This window comes from Limulus polyphemus, unplaced genomic scaffold (assembly GCF_000517525.1).
Source record: "Limulus polyphemus unplaced genomic scaffold, Limulus_polyphemus-2.1.2 Scaffold10682, whole genome shotgun sequence".
In the NCBI taxonomy this organism is placed as follows: Eukaryota; Metazoa; Arthropoda; class Merostomata; order Xiphosura; family Limulidae; genus Limulus; species Limulus polyphemus.
This window is the reverse complement of record NW_013676292.1, coordinates 1-14,468: the sequence shown is the minus strand read 5'-3', so window position 1 is coordinate 14,468 and position 14,468 is coordinate 1. Positions and strand designations below refer to the sequence as shown.

General features: G+C 35.9%; 1 protein-coding gene across 1 annotated transcript; it reads right to left on the bottom strand.

Moving 5' to 3' along the window:
- Positions 1-46: 46 nt before the first annotated feature.
- On the bottom strand, positions 47-835 carry LOC106476478 (gastrula zinc finger protein XlCGF7.1-like; the record flags this gene model as incomplete). The annotated part of the gene is made up of 1 exon (XM_013937136.1): positions 47-835. A coding segment is annotated over exon 1 (789 nt), but the record flags the coding sequence as incomplete, so codon positions are not given.
- Positions 836-14,468: the final 13,633 nt, after the last annotated feature.

Genomic DNA, 14,468 nt, shown 5'->3' with positions numbered 1-14,468 from the left:
CATGAATTTTTAGGCCATTGTAACTTAAAAATCCTTTGCCACATACTAAACACCTATATGGTTTCACCCCAGTGTGGATCTTCTCATGCAGGTCAAGTTTACTTTTTGTTCGTAGTTGTACTCCACATACAACACAACTGTATGGTTTCTCCCCAGTGTGTATCTGCTCATGAGCCTTTAAATTACGTTTACTTACAAATTCTTTACCACATAGTGCACAACTGTAAGATTTCTCACCAGTATGTACCTGCTCATGTTGCTTTACATAACTTTTACTTATAAACTGTTTACCACATAGTGCACAACTGTACGGCTTCTTGCCAGTATGTATCTTCTCATGAGCATTTAAGTTACTTTTACTTACAAATTGTTTACCACACACTAAACAACTATATGGTTTCTCCCCAATGTGCATCTTCTTATGTATTTCAAGTGTACTTTTAGTTCGAAGTTGTTTTCCACACTCAACACAACTGTATGGTTTATCACCAGTATGTATCTTCTCAGGAATTTTTAGACCTTTTTTACTCAAAAATCCATTGCCACAAACTGCACAACTGTATGGTTTTTCCCAAGTGTGTACCTTCTCGTGAATGTTTAGACCATTTTTACTCAAAAATCCTTTTCCACAATCTGCACAACTGTACGGCTTCTCATGACTTTTTAAGTTACCTTTACGTGCAAATCCTCTACCACATGCTGTACATCTATAAGGTTTCTCAACAGTGTGTATCTTCTTGTGTCTTCTTGGGATACTTTCACTTATACTTTTGTCACCAGTACTTATACCTTGATGTTCTTTCAGGTGATCTCCACTGAAGATTTTTTCATACATCTTTGTATCTAAAATAAAAATAAATTATATATAATATCATACACACAATTAAATATACATACTAAAATCAAAATCAAAAAGACAAACATATAACTAATATGATTTCATTGATATATAGATAATATTAGAAGACAAACAAGACCACACACACCTTCTTATTTTGGTTTTTCTACACACATTTATTTTACTAATTTCAAATGCTTCTTTGAGTTTTAAAAGCACATGAAATTGTGAAATTTACCAATATTTTGAACCTAGTAATATCTTGACAAAAACTAAAATACCATGAGAAGATAAAGAAAAAAGTAATAATATAAGGCTGTATACATTAGTACACTAAGTTTAGTATGTAAATTATGATACACACAAATCATTTGTTACACACACATAATATACATCTCTTATAACTCTTAAGTATGTAACCATTGTTACCTATATTGTTATATAGGTTTCTGTAAACACTACATTTATTACAGAGGTTTCTGTGAACACGCTACATTTACTACATAAATTTCTGTAGACACACCACGTTTATTACATAAGTTTCTGTAAACACACCACATTTAATATGTAGGTTTCTCTATACAAAATAATTTCTTTGTCCTTTACTTTTTTCTAGTCAAAAATAAAAACTCCCACACAACAATTATCCTGTATAGACACCTTAAGGACTGAAAGAGAGGAGCAAGGCATCACACTGTGCTATGAACTGGCTAATCACCTCTCTATTAAGTACATGTGGATTTACTAAGACCCAATAATACAGGTTGTCTGCAGTGCATCACACTGTGCTATAAACTGACCAATCATCACTCTATTAAGTATATGTGGATTTACTAGGACCCAATAATACAGGTTGTCTGCTAGGGATGAGCTGCAATCCCACATGTCAGAATAAACATGAATAATGTCAAGATTGGGCTACACCAGAAACTATTAAACCAACTCATTAGTATGTGTTGTTCCAGAATAAACTTTTATACTGTGAATCTAATGGTAAAACAGTTGATATGTAGTTTCTCTTCACTGTCACTTGTTGGAAAAGACTAATTACATGAACCTCTACATAATAATAATTACTATAGTTCTGAGTTTACAATGAGTACCTTCTCTAGATCAAAATACAACAAAGCACAGGATCAATGTTTTATATAATTAGGATTATAATCTACCACTTGTTTATCCATCTTAAATGCTTGGAATAAGCTCAGTAACTGTTTGTCTTTCATGGATGTTTTGAACATAATGTTGCGTCAGTGAGGTCACGTGACAAGTATCACTCCACCTCCTTCTAGAAATATCCTGTTCCTTCATGAATTGTCTGGAGACCACTAGATTGGGGGTAGCCTGGTATATATAAGATGGTCACAACGTGACGGGGTAATGAGTAATTGAATGTATGCGGACAGAATATTGTTGGCCACGTGAGTTATATTGTTATAGAGCAACTGTTGAAATTAAGTGTATCGTAAAGTTGTAATTGGAAAGAATAAACCAGTTTTATTTAAGAAAGGACTTGTGTCGCTAAAGTTTCGTCGGAACAAATTTTCGGAAAATTAACGAACGAACGGAGACGTAACAATAACTAAGCATAAGCATAATAACTGGAATAAGCTCAGTAACTTGTCTATCATGAATGTTTTGAACAGAACTAAGCATGAGCTCAGTGTTTTGGATAATTAGTGTTATAATGTAGTAACAGTTTGTACTTATTTAATTTTTTATAGTTAAGAAACATACCAGTGTTAGAAATCTAGTGCACATAAAAGAAAACCTTCACTATTCAACTGATAACACTGTTAGTTAATTCATTCAAGTTCTATCAGACTACTTAGTAATTACTGGTAACTAATTAATAATTAGACATAGGTGATTGTATAAACTAATAACCATGACATTGTAAGGATATGTAATTTTAACAACCTTATTTATACACTTCAAATTATAACTAACACTTAACTAAATATAACACTATCTCATCTTAACCAGTAGTAATGATTTCATGAATTATTTTGGAGATGTTTTATTTACCAGGGAAAGTTTTTGACCCACAGCCAACTTGTTGATAATCATCTTGTGTTTCCTTTCCTTTTAAGTTATTAATTTAACATTTTTATTTTTTGTTAATATACTTTTATTATACAGATTGTTTTCCAATGTTAACTTAATTAAATGTTAACTTAATATACACATTTAGGACAAACCTAATTCTCTTCAGAATATAGAAGTTTTTGAGATATTTTTGGATTATGACTGAAAATATTGTTATAAGTAAATGTACCCTACTGATGGAACAATATTTATAATGAGGAATGTGAGGAAAGTGTATTAGCTTATTTCCAGGTTGATATATAGTTTTATATTAATTAATGTGCAATTCATAAATAAAGAAGTTTTGATTTTTAAATGTTTCTTAATAACATTAACTTTTTATTAATAAAATATCCCTCTTACTGAAGACACAACTTCATTCCAATTTCACAGCTTTGAAATACTGTTTTCAAGTTAGTCAAATGTAGAGACTTTATATGTATGTACTGAATTTTCTACTGTAGTGATTACATAGTTTTTTTTATTAACCTATTGATTTCAGAACACATTTGTTAGGGTACAGTCAGATGAACCTGGTGATACACATCAAGATGAGATTATTTCTAAGTTGAGTGAGGATGATGATAATGACTCTAAAGATGATGTTTTGAGTGTGACACTCTCCTGTAAAGTTTCATAAACTTGTCACATGTCACTCTATTGTAAAGTTACACCGGGGAGTGGTTTAATGAGTTTTCACTAGTTAGGGAGAATTGGAGCAAATCAGACACATTATACTGATTTTATATGTTACTCTCCTGTAAAGTTACATAAACTTAACTTGCCACATGTCATTCTCCTGTAAAGTTACGTAAACTTAACTTGTCACATGTAACTTTCCTGTAAACTTACGTAAACTTAACTTGTCACATGTAACTCTCCTGTAAAGTTATGTAACCTTAACTTGTCACATGTAACTCTCCTGTAAAGTTACATAAACTTAACTTGTCATGTGTCACTCTCCTGTAAAGTTACATAAACTTAACTTGTCACATGTAACTCTCCTGTAAAGTTATGTAACCTTAACTTGTCACATGTAACTCTCCTGTAAAGTTACATAAACTTGTCATGTGTCACTCTCCTGTAAAGTTACATAAACTTAACTTGTCATGTGTCACTCTACTGTAATATTACATAAACTTGTCACGTGTCACTCTCCTGTAAAGTTACATGAACTTGACTTGTCACATGTCACTCTCCTGTAAAGTTGCATAAACTTAACTTGTCACATGTCATTCTCCTGTAAAGTTACACTGGGGAGTGGTTTAATGAGTTTTCACTAGTTAGGGAGAATTGGAACAAATCAGACACATTAGACTGATATTATATGTTTCAAAGAAAATTAATTACATGACAGTTGTTCAAGCTTCCAGCTAGTGTTTCTGTGTTCCCTTAGTAAGGTGTACTATATTATTTATTTATTGCTACTTTTATAAATACTGCTGGTTAGACTGTTTAATATACTGAATATCCTTTCTAAGTCTTATTATTGAATTTTATAGAAGGTTTAGCATTACTTATAACTTCCTCTAGCCAACTCTGTGTTTGTTAAGTGTCAGAGGTTAGTTAAAGTGAGAGTGGTAGTGATAGACACAGCTTATGGTATTTTTATCATGTTATTTACTTTGTACTACCTTTATCATTGTTATATTTTCATGGACAATTTTAAGTTTTTAATTTCTCATTTGTTATTTTGTATCCTCGTAAACATTAGCTCTTGGTTGTATTGTAGACAAGTTACTGCTACTATCTTGACACAGGCTAAATAGCAACATGTGTCATCATAAACTTAACTTATCACATGTATTATAATAATATTGAAGAAACTGGTAGAAACTAATATAAGAACATATGGAACTGTGGTATACTTAGTACTAACTAGATATAGTGACAGTTTATGCTAAACATACTACAAAATGTGTATATCATGACTACTCTCACTTTAACTACCTATGTTACTATGGAAGTTATAAATAATGTTAAATCTTCTGCAAAATCAGAAAAAAAATTTATAAGCAGTGCTTGAAATGGAGAGTAGCACAGGGGTACACGTACCCCCCCCCCTTCAAGCACTTTTAGTTACAACACTTGTTAATATGACACAATTTCATAGTATACATGTAAAGTTAGTATTAACTGTATATAATGATATTTTAAGCTAAAGAGAAGTAAAACCAATAATGATCAATACATAAAGTACTTCATTACTACCCTAAACAACCTCCAAAGGAAATTATGTAATGTATACAAGTGAAAGTTTTGTAAAGGTTGTGATACTCTCTAAAACATCTTAACACATAATCAGCATTAAGAAATTGTTGGAATTCCAATAGAATTGAATGAATTGTTTATTTAAAATGCATAATAAAAAAACCTTGTTTGTGAAAGAAAAATGTAAGTTTAAAGTTCTGTCCACAAGATATTCTAATGTTGAACAAATTCTGTTATATCTAATAAGTTGTGAGTAGTAAGCATTGTAACCTAACTTGTTTGGAACATTTGTATTTAGAAATAGAAAGTTTTATTATATAGGTCCTGCAAAAACATGAGTAACATTAATAAGGGAGCAGAGAAATGGTAGTAGATTGAAGTAAAAGTAAAGTAGGTGAAAAGAAAACAGATAGGCTACAACCGAGTCATCAGGAGATAAAACCAAAATGGAAGAATATAAAAGAAATGAGAGTATAGAATAAAGTGAAAACAGAGGAAATATTTTTAATTATTATATTTGTAAATCACGTCATATATGTGTGTGTGCAAAGATATGGATTAAATGTGCAACACATTAGAGGTAAATTGATTTAGACCAGTATAACATTAGGCCTGCTGGATTAGTTGGTGTTTTTTGGTTAATCGTGTTTGCAAAATTTTACTTCCTTAAAAAGAAAAAGTTTTCAATGAGTAACATGTAAAGAAGTACAAAATAAAATACATATCAAAATGGTTTGTATGAATCAGAGAGACCTCAGCTATCAAAAAACCTGAATTCAGAATTAAACAGTATGGGTGAGTTTCTTTTGAAATAGATTTAAAAAGATCTGTAGTCCATAAAATGCTAAAAATATGATCACACCAGACAGTATCATGAAGGCCTATGAAACTGCATAATGTCAACAAAAAAACAAATGTTAAAATATGTCTATAATGGTGCCACCACTCTTAGTTTTAACGATGGCATAAAAGTGAGACACAGGCAAGTGTCACAAAGCGCACACACTGATGGATCAGTCCCTACTTAAAAACCAATGTTTAAGAAACTGCGACAAAAGCAGACTTTTGAAGACCAATTCCTCAATCAGATTGCTACATAAACTAGATGGCAAGACAACAAAAATAGGCTTATCTAAAAAGCTCACCTCAAATCAACTCAAACAGAAGACCCATCCACTCCTCAGTATGGAACAAGGACACAACAGACATTCAGAACAGAAGACCCATCCATTCCTCATTATGGAACAAGGACGCAATAGACCTTCAGAACAGAAGACCCATCTACTCCTCATTATGGAACAAGGACACAATAGATCTTCAGAAGAGAAGACCCATCTACTCCTCAGTATGGAACAAAGACGCAATAGACCTTCAGAACAGAAGACCCATCCATTCCTCATTATGGAACAAGGACACAATAGATCTTCAGAATAGAAGACCCATCCACTCCTCATTATGGAACAAGGACACAATAGATCTTCAGAACAGAAGACCCATCCACTCCTCATTATGGAACAAGGACACAATAGATCTTCAGAAGAGAAGACCCATCCATTCCTCATTATGGAACAAGGACACAATAGACCTTCAGAATAGAAGACCCATCCACTCCTCATTATGGAACAAGGACACAATAGATCTTCAGAACAGAAGACCCATCCATTCCTTATTATGAAACAAGGACACAATAGATCTTCACAACAGAAGACCCATCCACTCCTCAGTATAGAACAAGGACACAATAGATCTTCACAACAGAAAATTTATCCACTCTTCAGTAGGTGGAAGAGAGGACATTCAGTACCCCTTGATGTGAGGAATAAATATCAGCTTATGGCAAGTCCCTAGAATAAATATCAGCAAAAGAAAAGTCCCTAGAGTTTTGTTTCAGCAACCATGGCACTTAAGACACCTCCCATGTGTAGTTAGGGATCATGGTACAATCCTTGTTGGTGACAAAAAAGTTTTAAACCATTTGCTGAAGTCCACTCAGACAAGCAATTAAGGGCAGTTTAAAAACTGCCCTCAACATACCTCCCATGTTCAATCTGATATGGGCTGTTTACAACTGGAGGAGGAAGTTGTTCAGTGATGGAATTTATCATAATATGAAACATTTTGAACTATCTGCTTTGACTGCTAAAACAAAATAAATTTTTATTTATTATTTTAAAGCATGTCCTTAAAATAACACATTCACATCAAATACAACATTATAACTGATTTCATAGAGCATTCTTCAATAGCACTGACTCAAACAGACATCATGAACATGTCACATACCAATAAAGAAGTATAGATCTCTATTACTTACAATTGTAAAGAAGTTTGTATTCTCTTGTTGTAACTTTCATGCTAAGCTTTGCTGAATTTCACAAGAGGAGGACATAAAACAAAATAACTTTTTATAGGTTTGATATATATGCATTTTGAAATAACACAAAATTATAAGTTACTTTATCAATATCACAGAATCCCACTGTAATTTATCAGGCTACTAATTAAGCTACATTTCGGTCTAAAATCATTTTGTTTTCAAACACCATTTTCTCTTGCCCCTTCTTTCTGAGATTGGAAATAGACACATTGAATAGGCTAAGAAAATCACATGGTAGAAATTCTCAGCATTTGATTGGTTATAAACACATGATAGAGCAAAACAGGTGTATGTAAGCAAGTATTTCCAAAAATGAAAGAGGTGAATAGGGCCACTGTGTTTGATTCACTAAATATGGTCATATCTCAGTAAAATTATAACTCCTCATGGTGTACCAACATCCAATCGAGGGTAGGATGAGAATAATACCATCTTCATCTCAAACTGTAGAACCACTCCGATACCTAGGTATTACACAGAATTAGCTCTGAGCTGTAGATCCAGGAATTTGACATCTGGTATTAAAGAGTAATAACATCCACGTAATAAGAGAGAACGAGGGAGAGCCAAGGATAGAACATGAACAATCTCACGTTGCCGCTGTGACCAACAACACAGAAGGAGGAAACTGAGGTAGGAAGATAGACAACCACCAACCTGTGTGAAGACTTATGTTGACTGGTTCACACAAAATCCAAAACCAGCCCATGGGGTACTGACATCCACACCCCAATTGAACAGGGGAACTGCAATTTGACATCTCACTCCATTGTATGGTTAATCGCAAATACAGGATATTATGTCTCTACACTGGCAGAACATCACTGCTCTACTCTGCACTAAACAGTTATAGCCATCTTATGTGGTACCCATCCAACAGGGTGCCACCATTTAAGAGCACCCCATCAACTTCGAACTGGTAAGTGGTAAGGACTCCCATACTCCACTAGAAGAAAAGGGGGGCTGAGAATGCATTGGAAAGCCCGGAGGAATGTTGATACCTGAGACAGTGCAATGGGTGATCACAAAACCCTCTTTTGAAAAGCAGACCATACTGATTTATTCAATCGAAGAGGGCCAGGGATGGGCAGCTGTCCATTCTGCTTTATCCATGAAGTTCATGGGTGGTATGATCCGGGATAGGCCAATTTATGAAGCAAATATTGCAAGGTTATTCACCTACAAGCAATCTTGTGAAACACCCCATTTCACAGGTGAGTGTGCTAAGCCATGGAAAGGAAAGCACTAGTCAACATGGCATACAGTGTGGATCTAAATTTAAAAAATACCTGGTCAGGCACCATACGCCACAGAGTGGGATCCATGTCATGAAGGTATGAAAAATGGGTCCCTGAAAGAAAAGAAAGTATTAATAAAGACTTATCCAGTATCAGAGTTGCACCGAAGTCTGACGTACAGCCACAGATGGTGGGCAAAAACTTGAGGAAGCCAAAACTGTGATATGATGTAAAAATGAGAGTTGAATATGTTAGGATTCCCTAACAAAAGGATTCCCAATTGTAGGATTTCCTCCAAAGGCTAATGAAGAAGAGAAGCGAGGTGTCAGATTTGATGAGAGGTAACATGAAAGAAAGTACAGTGGGAAGGGGACAAGAAGGAATAAGCCAACTGGATTAAACCACAAACCCAATTGGTGAGATCTCTAGATGAAGAGGGTTGCCACTGATAAAGAGACAGGAACATAAACCATAGAAGGAAGCCATGCAGACAATATAACAATGAAGGGCATGCACAGGACATAAAGTTGATCCAGAAAGGGATGTGGGTAGAGATGAGAAATGGAGGGAAGGGAAATAGACAAAAAGGAGGAGTAACCCTGTATATATGTCGAGGTTTTGGAAAGGAAAGAATGATCTGGATAAAGGAGAAGATAGGTATGGTGGTAAAGTGTGCATGTAACATCAATGGTGAACAAGTCAGACTGCCAATGCCAACAGGCCAAAAGGTGAAGGAAATACACCTTAAGGGGCAGGTGAAACAAAGAACATGAGGAAATAGGTTCGAACAGAGGTAAACTAAGGGAATAAAGGACCACATTAACATCCCAATCAGGAAGAGCAGGTCGCAAATTCTGGAAGGAATGAATTAACATGGTAAAGACAGGTGAGAGAAAAACCCTGAGGTAAAAGGAAAGATGAAAGGTATGGGAACTGCCCAAGAACCTGTAATCTAGTATACCAAAAACCCTCGGTCGAAAAGCCGTGTGAACAGCAGGATAAGCAGCAAGAAATCCCCAAGCCTGAGCCCATGTGCGAAACACCTTCCACTTCCATGGTGGAAGGATTGAGCCAAACGAAAAGCCACTCGATGGGAGAAACGAGATCTCTTCACCAAGGATCAGACAAAAGCCAGGCGTGAAGATGGAGGACATGAAGTGTGGGATCCAAAATCAGTGACTGGGGTTGACGAAGGAGGTTGGGTAATAAGGTAAGTGGCACAAGAGAGAATAATTGTAATTAGAGTAAATCAGAAGGACTCAGCATGGAGTGACATGGATAAGGGAAACTACCAGATGTAGCAATCGGATAGGAGGATAAACATATAGGAATTTGTATGACCAATCGTGGCTCAAGGCATCTATAGCCAAAGCCTGAGGACAAGGTACCAGGGATCAAATGAGGGGTAACTGGTGACTCAGGGCAGTGGCGATTGCATCAATGTGAAGAAAACACCAAAGATTGCAAAGTCACTGGAAAGTGAGAGGATGAAGGGACCACTCCATCTGATAAATCTTATCGAGGCAGAAAATATGATCCACGACTAGGTTGAAAGCACCCGAGACATGACATGCAATGAAACAAATGTGTTACACGCAAGCTCAATATAGGAGATCTAATGTATGAAAACAGAACGATCTGAACTAAGTGTTGCCTTGGTGATTGATATAAGCCACCACCATTGAATTATCAGAATGGATCATTACCAAACATTGTCTGGCAATGGGAAGAAAGTGATCCAAAGTCCAAAGAACAGCTAGGAGCTCTAAGAAATTGATATGTAAAGACTGTTTGTCAACAGACCAATGACCCAAAGCCTACTGGTGATTGCCCCACACATTCCAGCCCTGAAGGGATGTGTCTGTAAACTGATGTGTGTCTTGTTTAACCACCATAGGAGATTGTTTACAAGGGAAGGAAGAAGTGTTATGGGAGCATCCAAGGAATCACAAGCTAGATTCCATTTATCATGCAGAGCCCATTGAAGGGAGTGCATGTGTGCACAGCCTAGGGGGATATGCGGTGTCAAAGAAGACCACATCCCCAAAAGTGACAAAACCTTGCTAGCAGAAAATGAGGGGGCAGACAGGGCATAGGAAACTGATATGGTATCAAACGCATAAGGTATTGGGTAGGACACAAGAAGGACTTCTCCATTTTGATCAATCAGCCTACCTGAGCAGCTTCGAGAAGGAGTTGACAAGTATGACTGGCTGACTCCTGTTTGGAATGGGCCAGAAGTAGTCAGTCATCCATGTAAAAATGAAAATGCAGCCCCAGGGCATGAAAATGAAGAGCAATAGCTCTCACCACCTGACAGAAAACATAAGGAGCTGAAGTTAGCCTAAAGGGTAGAGTGAGAAATTGGCTAACCACCCCTCAATGGATGAATCAAAGATAAGGATGAGATTGTTTCGAGATGGAAATATGCAGATAAGTATTTGAGACACCCATCTTGGTCATCCATAGACCTGGAGAAATTGCTCACCAAAGAGTAAGGTAGGACTTCGTGGTGAAACATGGGAGGTGAACAAATCGATAACAGACCTCCAGTCTCCAGTCTTTTGTGGAACAACAAACAGATGGGAGTAAAACCTTGGTGAATGATGTGGAACAGGTTTGATAGCCTGTTGGGTGAGGAGATCCTGCACTACCTCTGATAGATGCTGGCATATTATGGGATCCTGAGGAGAAGGGAAGTAAACAGGTACCTGTGCCAAGGGAGGTGGGGCAAGAATTGTAATTTCGAGGCCCTCTGACAAAAACCTAAATAACTCAAACATTGGTGATGAGAGGATGCCACTGATGAATGAAGGCCACAAGTTGAGCTTACACCTGACCCAAACCCACCAGGTTGGCACTGGAACTGTTGGCAGTTTATTGTGCATTCTCAAGAAAAACATTGAATTATCACACCATGAGAAGAAGGGATAGGTAAGGGTTGGGAAAGGGAAGGATGGGAAACCTGAATTGGAGCCACACTCAACTCTGACTGAGATAAACGGAATACTAGATAGGAAAGGGTAGATTGTTGCTGGACAAATGCCACCCAAGACTCTAAGGACTCCAGAACTGTATCAAAGATGAAATGTCTCAAAAACGGAGGCATGAGGAGCAGGTAAAAGGTTCTAGATAAAACAATATCACAACCTAAAAGGTCCCAACAACAGATAAACCATGTTTGTAAAGCCAAATACGACAAATGTGCCAACATGGAGGTAAGGAGTGAGAGGATGTCTCCAGAAAATCCCTGAGGATTTCTGTGAAGAGCCTCACACAGGAGATGGATTGTGAAAAGGTACCGCAAAAGAGTTATGAAGGTAAGACGGAGGTGGGAAAATTGGGCATTGGGAAGACTAATGGGAAATACGGGGCCCACCCCTAAACAGGTAAAACAGAACCCAACAGTTGTTGGTTGAGATGTGGACAATCAGCCCTATGATATGCGAGGGCAGACTGATCTGAAGCCCATGGGGAAGAGGCATACTAACATTATCACCTAACTGAGAGTCAAATTGTTCAGCATGAACCTGATTGTCGAGGGACGGGAGAAAAAACAAATAGGGTTGGGAAGTATATTCATGGAGTAGTAAAGAATGCCGCCCATAAGATATAAGAGCAAGGGATGAAACTTCACATACCTGAGAAATGAAGTCCCCCCCAAAAAAAATGTAGAAAGCCGAACAGAATCCTCAGGGAGGGTATGGGAAGGCACAACAAAGTCAGAAAGTGGAAACAGGTGATCAAAGTCCTCTTCAGCCTGTCCAGGTTCCACAGGTTTAGGAGGAAGTGAGTGAATGTCTGGAGATAAAGGTTGACCCATATAACGTTCAATCTCCCTGCGAATAAACATAGACAAATCTCTCGAAGGGTTACCAGCACCTGAAGTCTGTGGTAAAGCACCTATCAAATGTGATACACCCGAAGTGGTGACATGAATTTTAGAACTCATGTTGTATCAGTTGACAAAAGTGTTTGAAGGAAGAAATAAATACAACTAGAACAAGAATAATTGAACCTGAATGCTTTAAAAACAAAACAAAAACTGAGTATGTGAAAATAAACCACTTTGAGAACTAATTCAATCTCAAACACTTATCAAAACAACAAAAAAAATGAAAGATGTCCAAATGAGAAGTGATAGTTCAGTAGAGGTGCATAGATGGAATCACATGCATCACGTGAGTGTACTATTCTCCTATTGGTGAAGAAGTGATGCATGACGATTTGCTAGAGACACACATTGGAATCATTTGATTCCAATAGGGGGTGAGGAAGGCTTGTGGCATGCGTAAAAAAAAATTGCATATAGAGGGCAGCAATGAACGAGAATAGCTAATCTTGTGAGGTGAGGGACGTACCATATAGGAATTGAGTTTCTAATTTATAAGAAACTACAGAATTTTGTATTTGGATATTACAAGCATCTAATTTGAACCAAAGATGCATTCAACATAGCACATGACACAAATAAATTGATATTTAGGAATTTTATTTTAATATTTACTAAAAATTAAGAAATTAACTAATGTATAATACTAAATTTTGAATTATAATATAAAATTTGATACCAAACTTAATGACATACATTCATAGTTCAATAAAATTTTGAATGAAAGTCTACAAACGTGGTGACATGCTCTTTGACCTCTGACCATAGGAAAACATGTAGTGATAGAATTAATTATAGTAATTCACAAAACCAGTATTGTTTTATGTTCACTGTAATTGTATGCATGTAAAATATTTGTTACAATTGTAGGATAAAAAAAATATGAAATTATTACTACGTTTTTATAACCAGTGTGAATGATTGTATTTCATCAAAAAAGAACCAAGATATTTTTATTGGAGTATGACAATGGTAAGTGGTATGAAGAGAGAGTAAATTCATGTCATGCAGAGAACCATCCTCCAGTGTTGTCAGTTGGAAAAATTTTCCACCTATTTTCATTCCATGCACATTTAATCAGCATCATATTTATTATTACCTGATAAAATCATACACACTGAAACATCTTTGCAAACACACAGATTACAGTGGCTGTGAAAAACATCAAGATAAAAGAGAACCAAATGATTTAAGAAGCAAACAGATATATTTTGTTACAGATAGCCAAGATGGTTCTTCTACTGACAATTGTTTTATAAAATATGGGCTCTTTTGAAATAAAAAAAAACTGTACAATAATGTCAATGAAATTTGGATATGTTCGAGATTGAGCTTGTGACTGTAAGGCATCAGTCTTAGGATACTATATACTATACTATACTAAATAAATAGCTTACAAACTATTGATTACATTAATTTTTCATAGACGACTAAATCAGCACTATAAAACAATAATTAATTAAATATTGCAATTCCATTATTGGTCCTGGTTGTTAACTTATTCTCATAATAGATAATGTATGTGGTAATAGCACCCAAATGCATTGGAGATATCCCATCTACCAAACAATATCAAGATACTGATGTCAATGGAAAATCATTAAAAAATCATCAATCAAATAAGGGTACGAAGCCAAATGTTTACACCCACAACGTCTCAGCTTTTACTGCCTTTCACGGTCTATAGTCACTTGTGGGAAGGCAATTACCCTTAAATTTCTTAAAGTAGAAATGAATTGACATCAAGCCATCCTAATATTTCTACTAATTAAACTCCCAGCCTCCACCCTCACAAAAATATATTAAACAGAACAATAAGATATT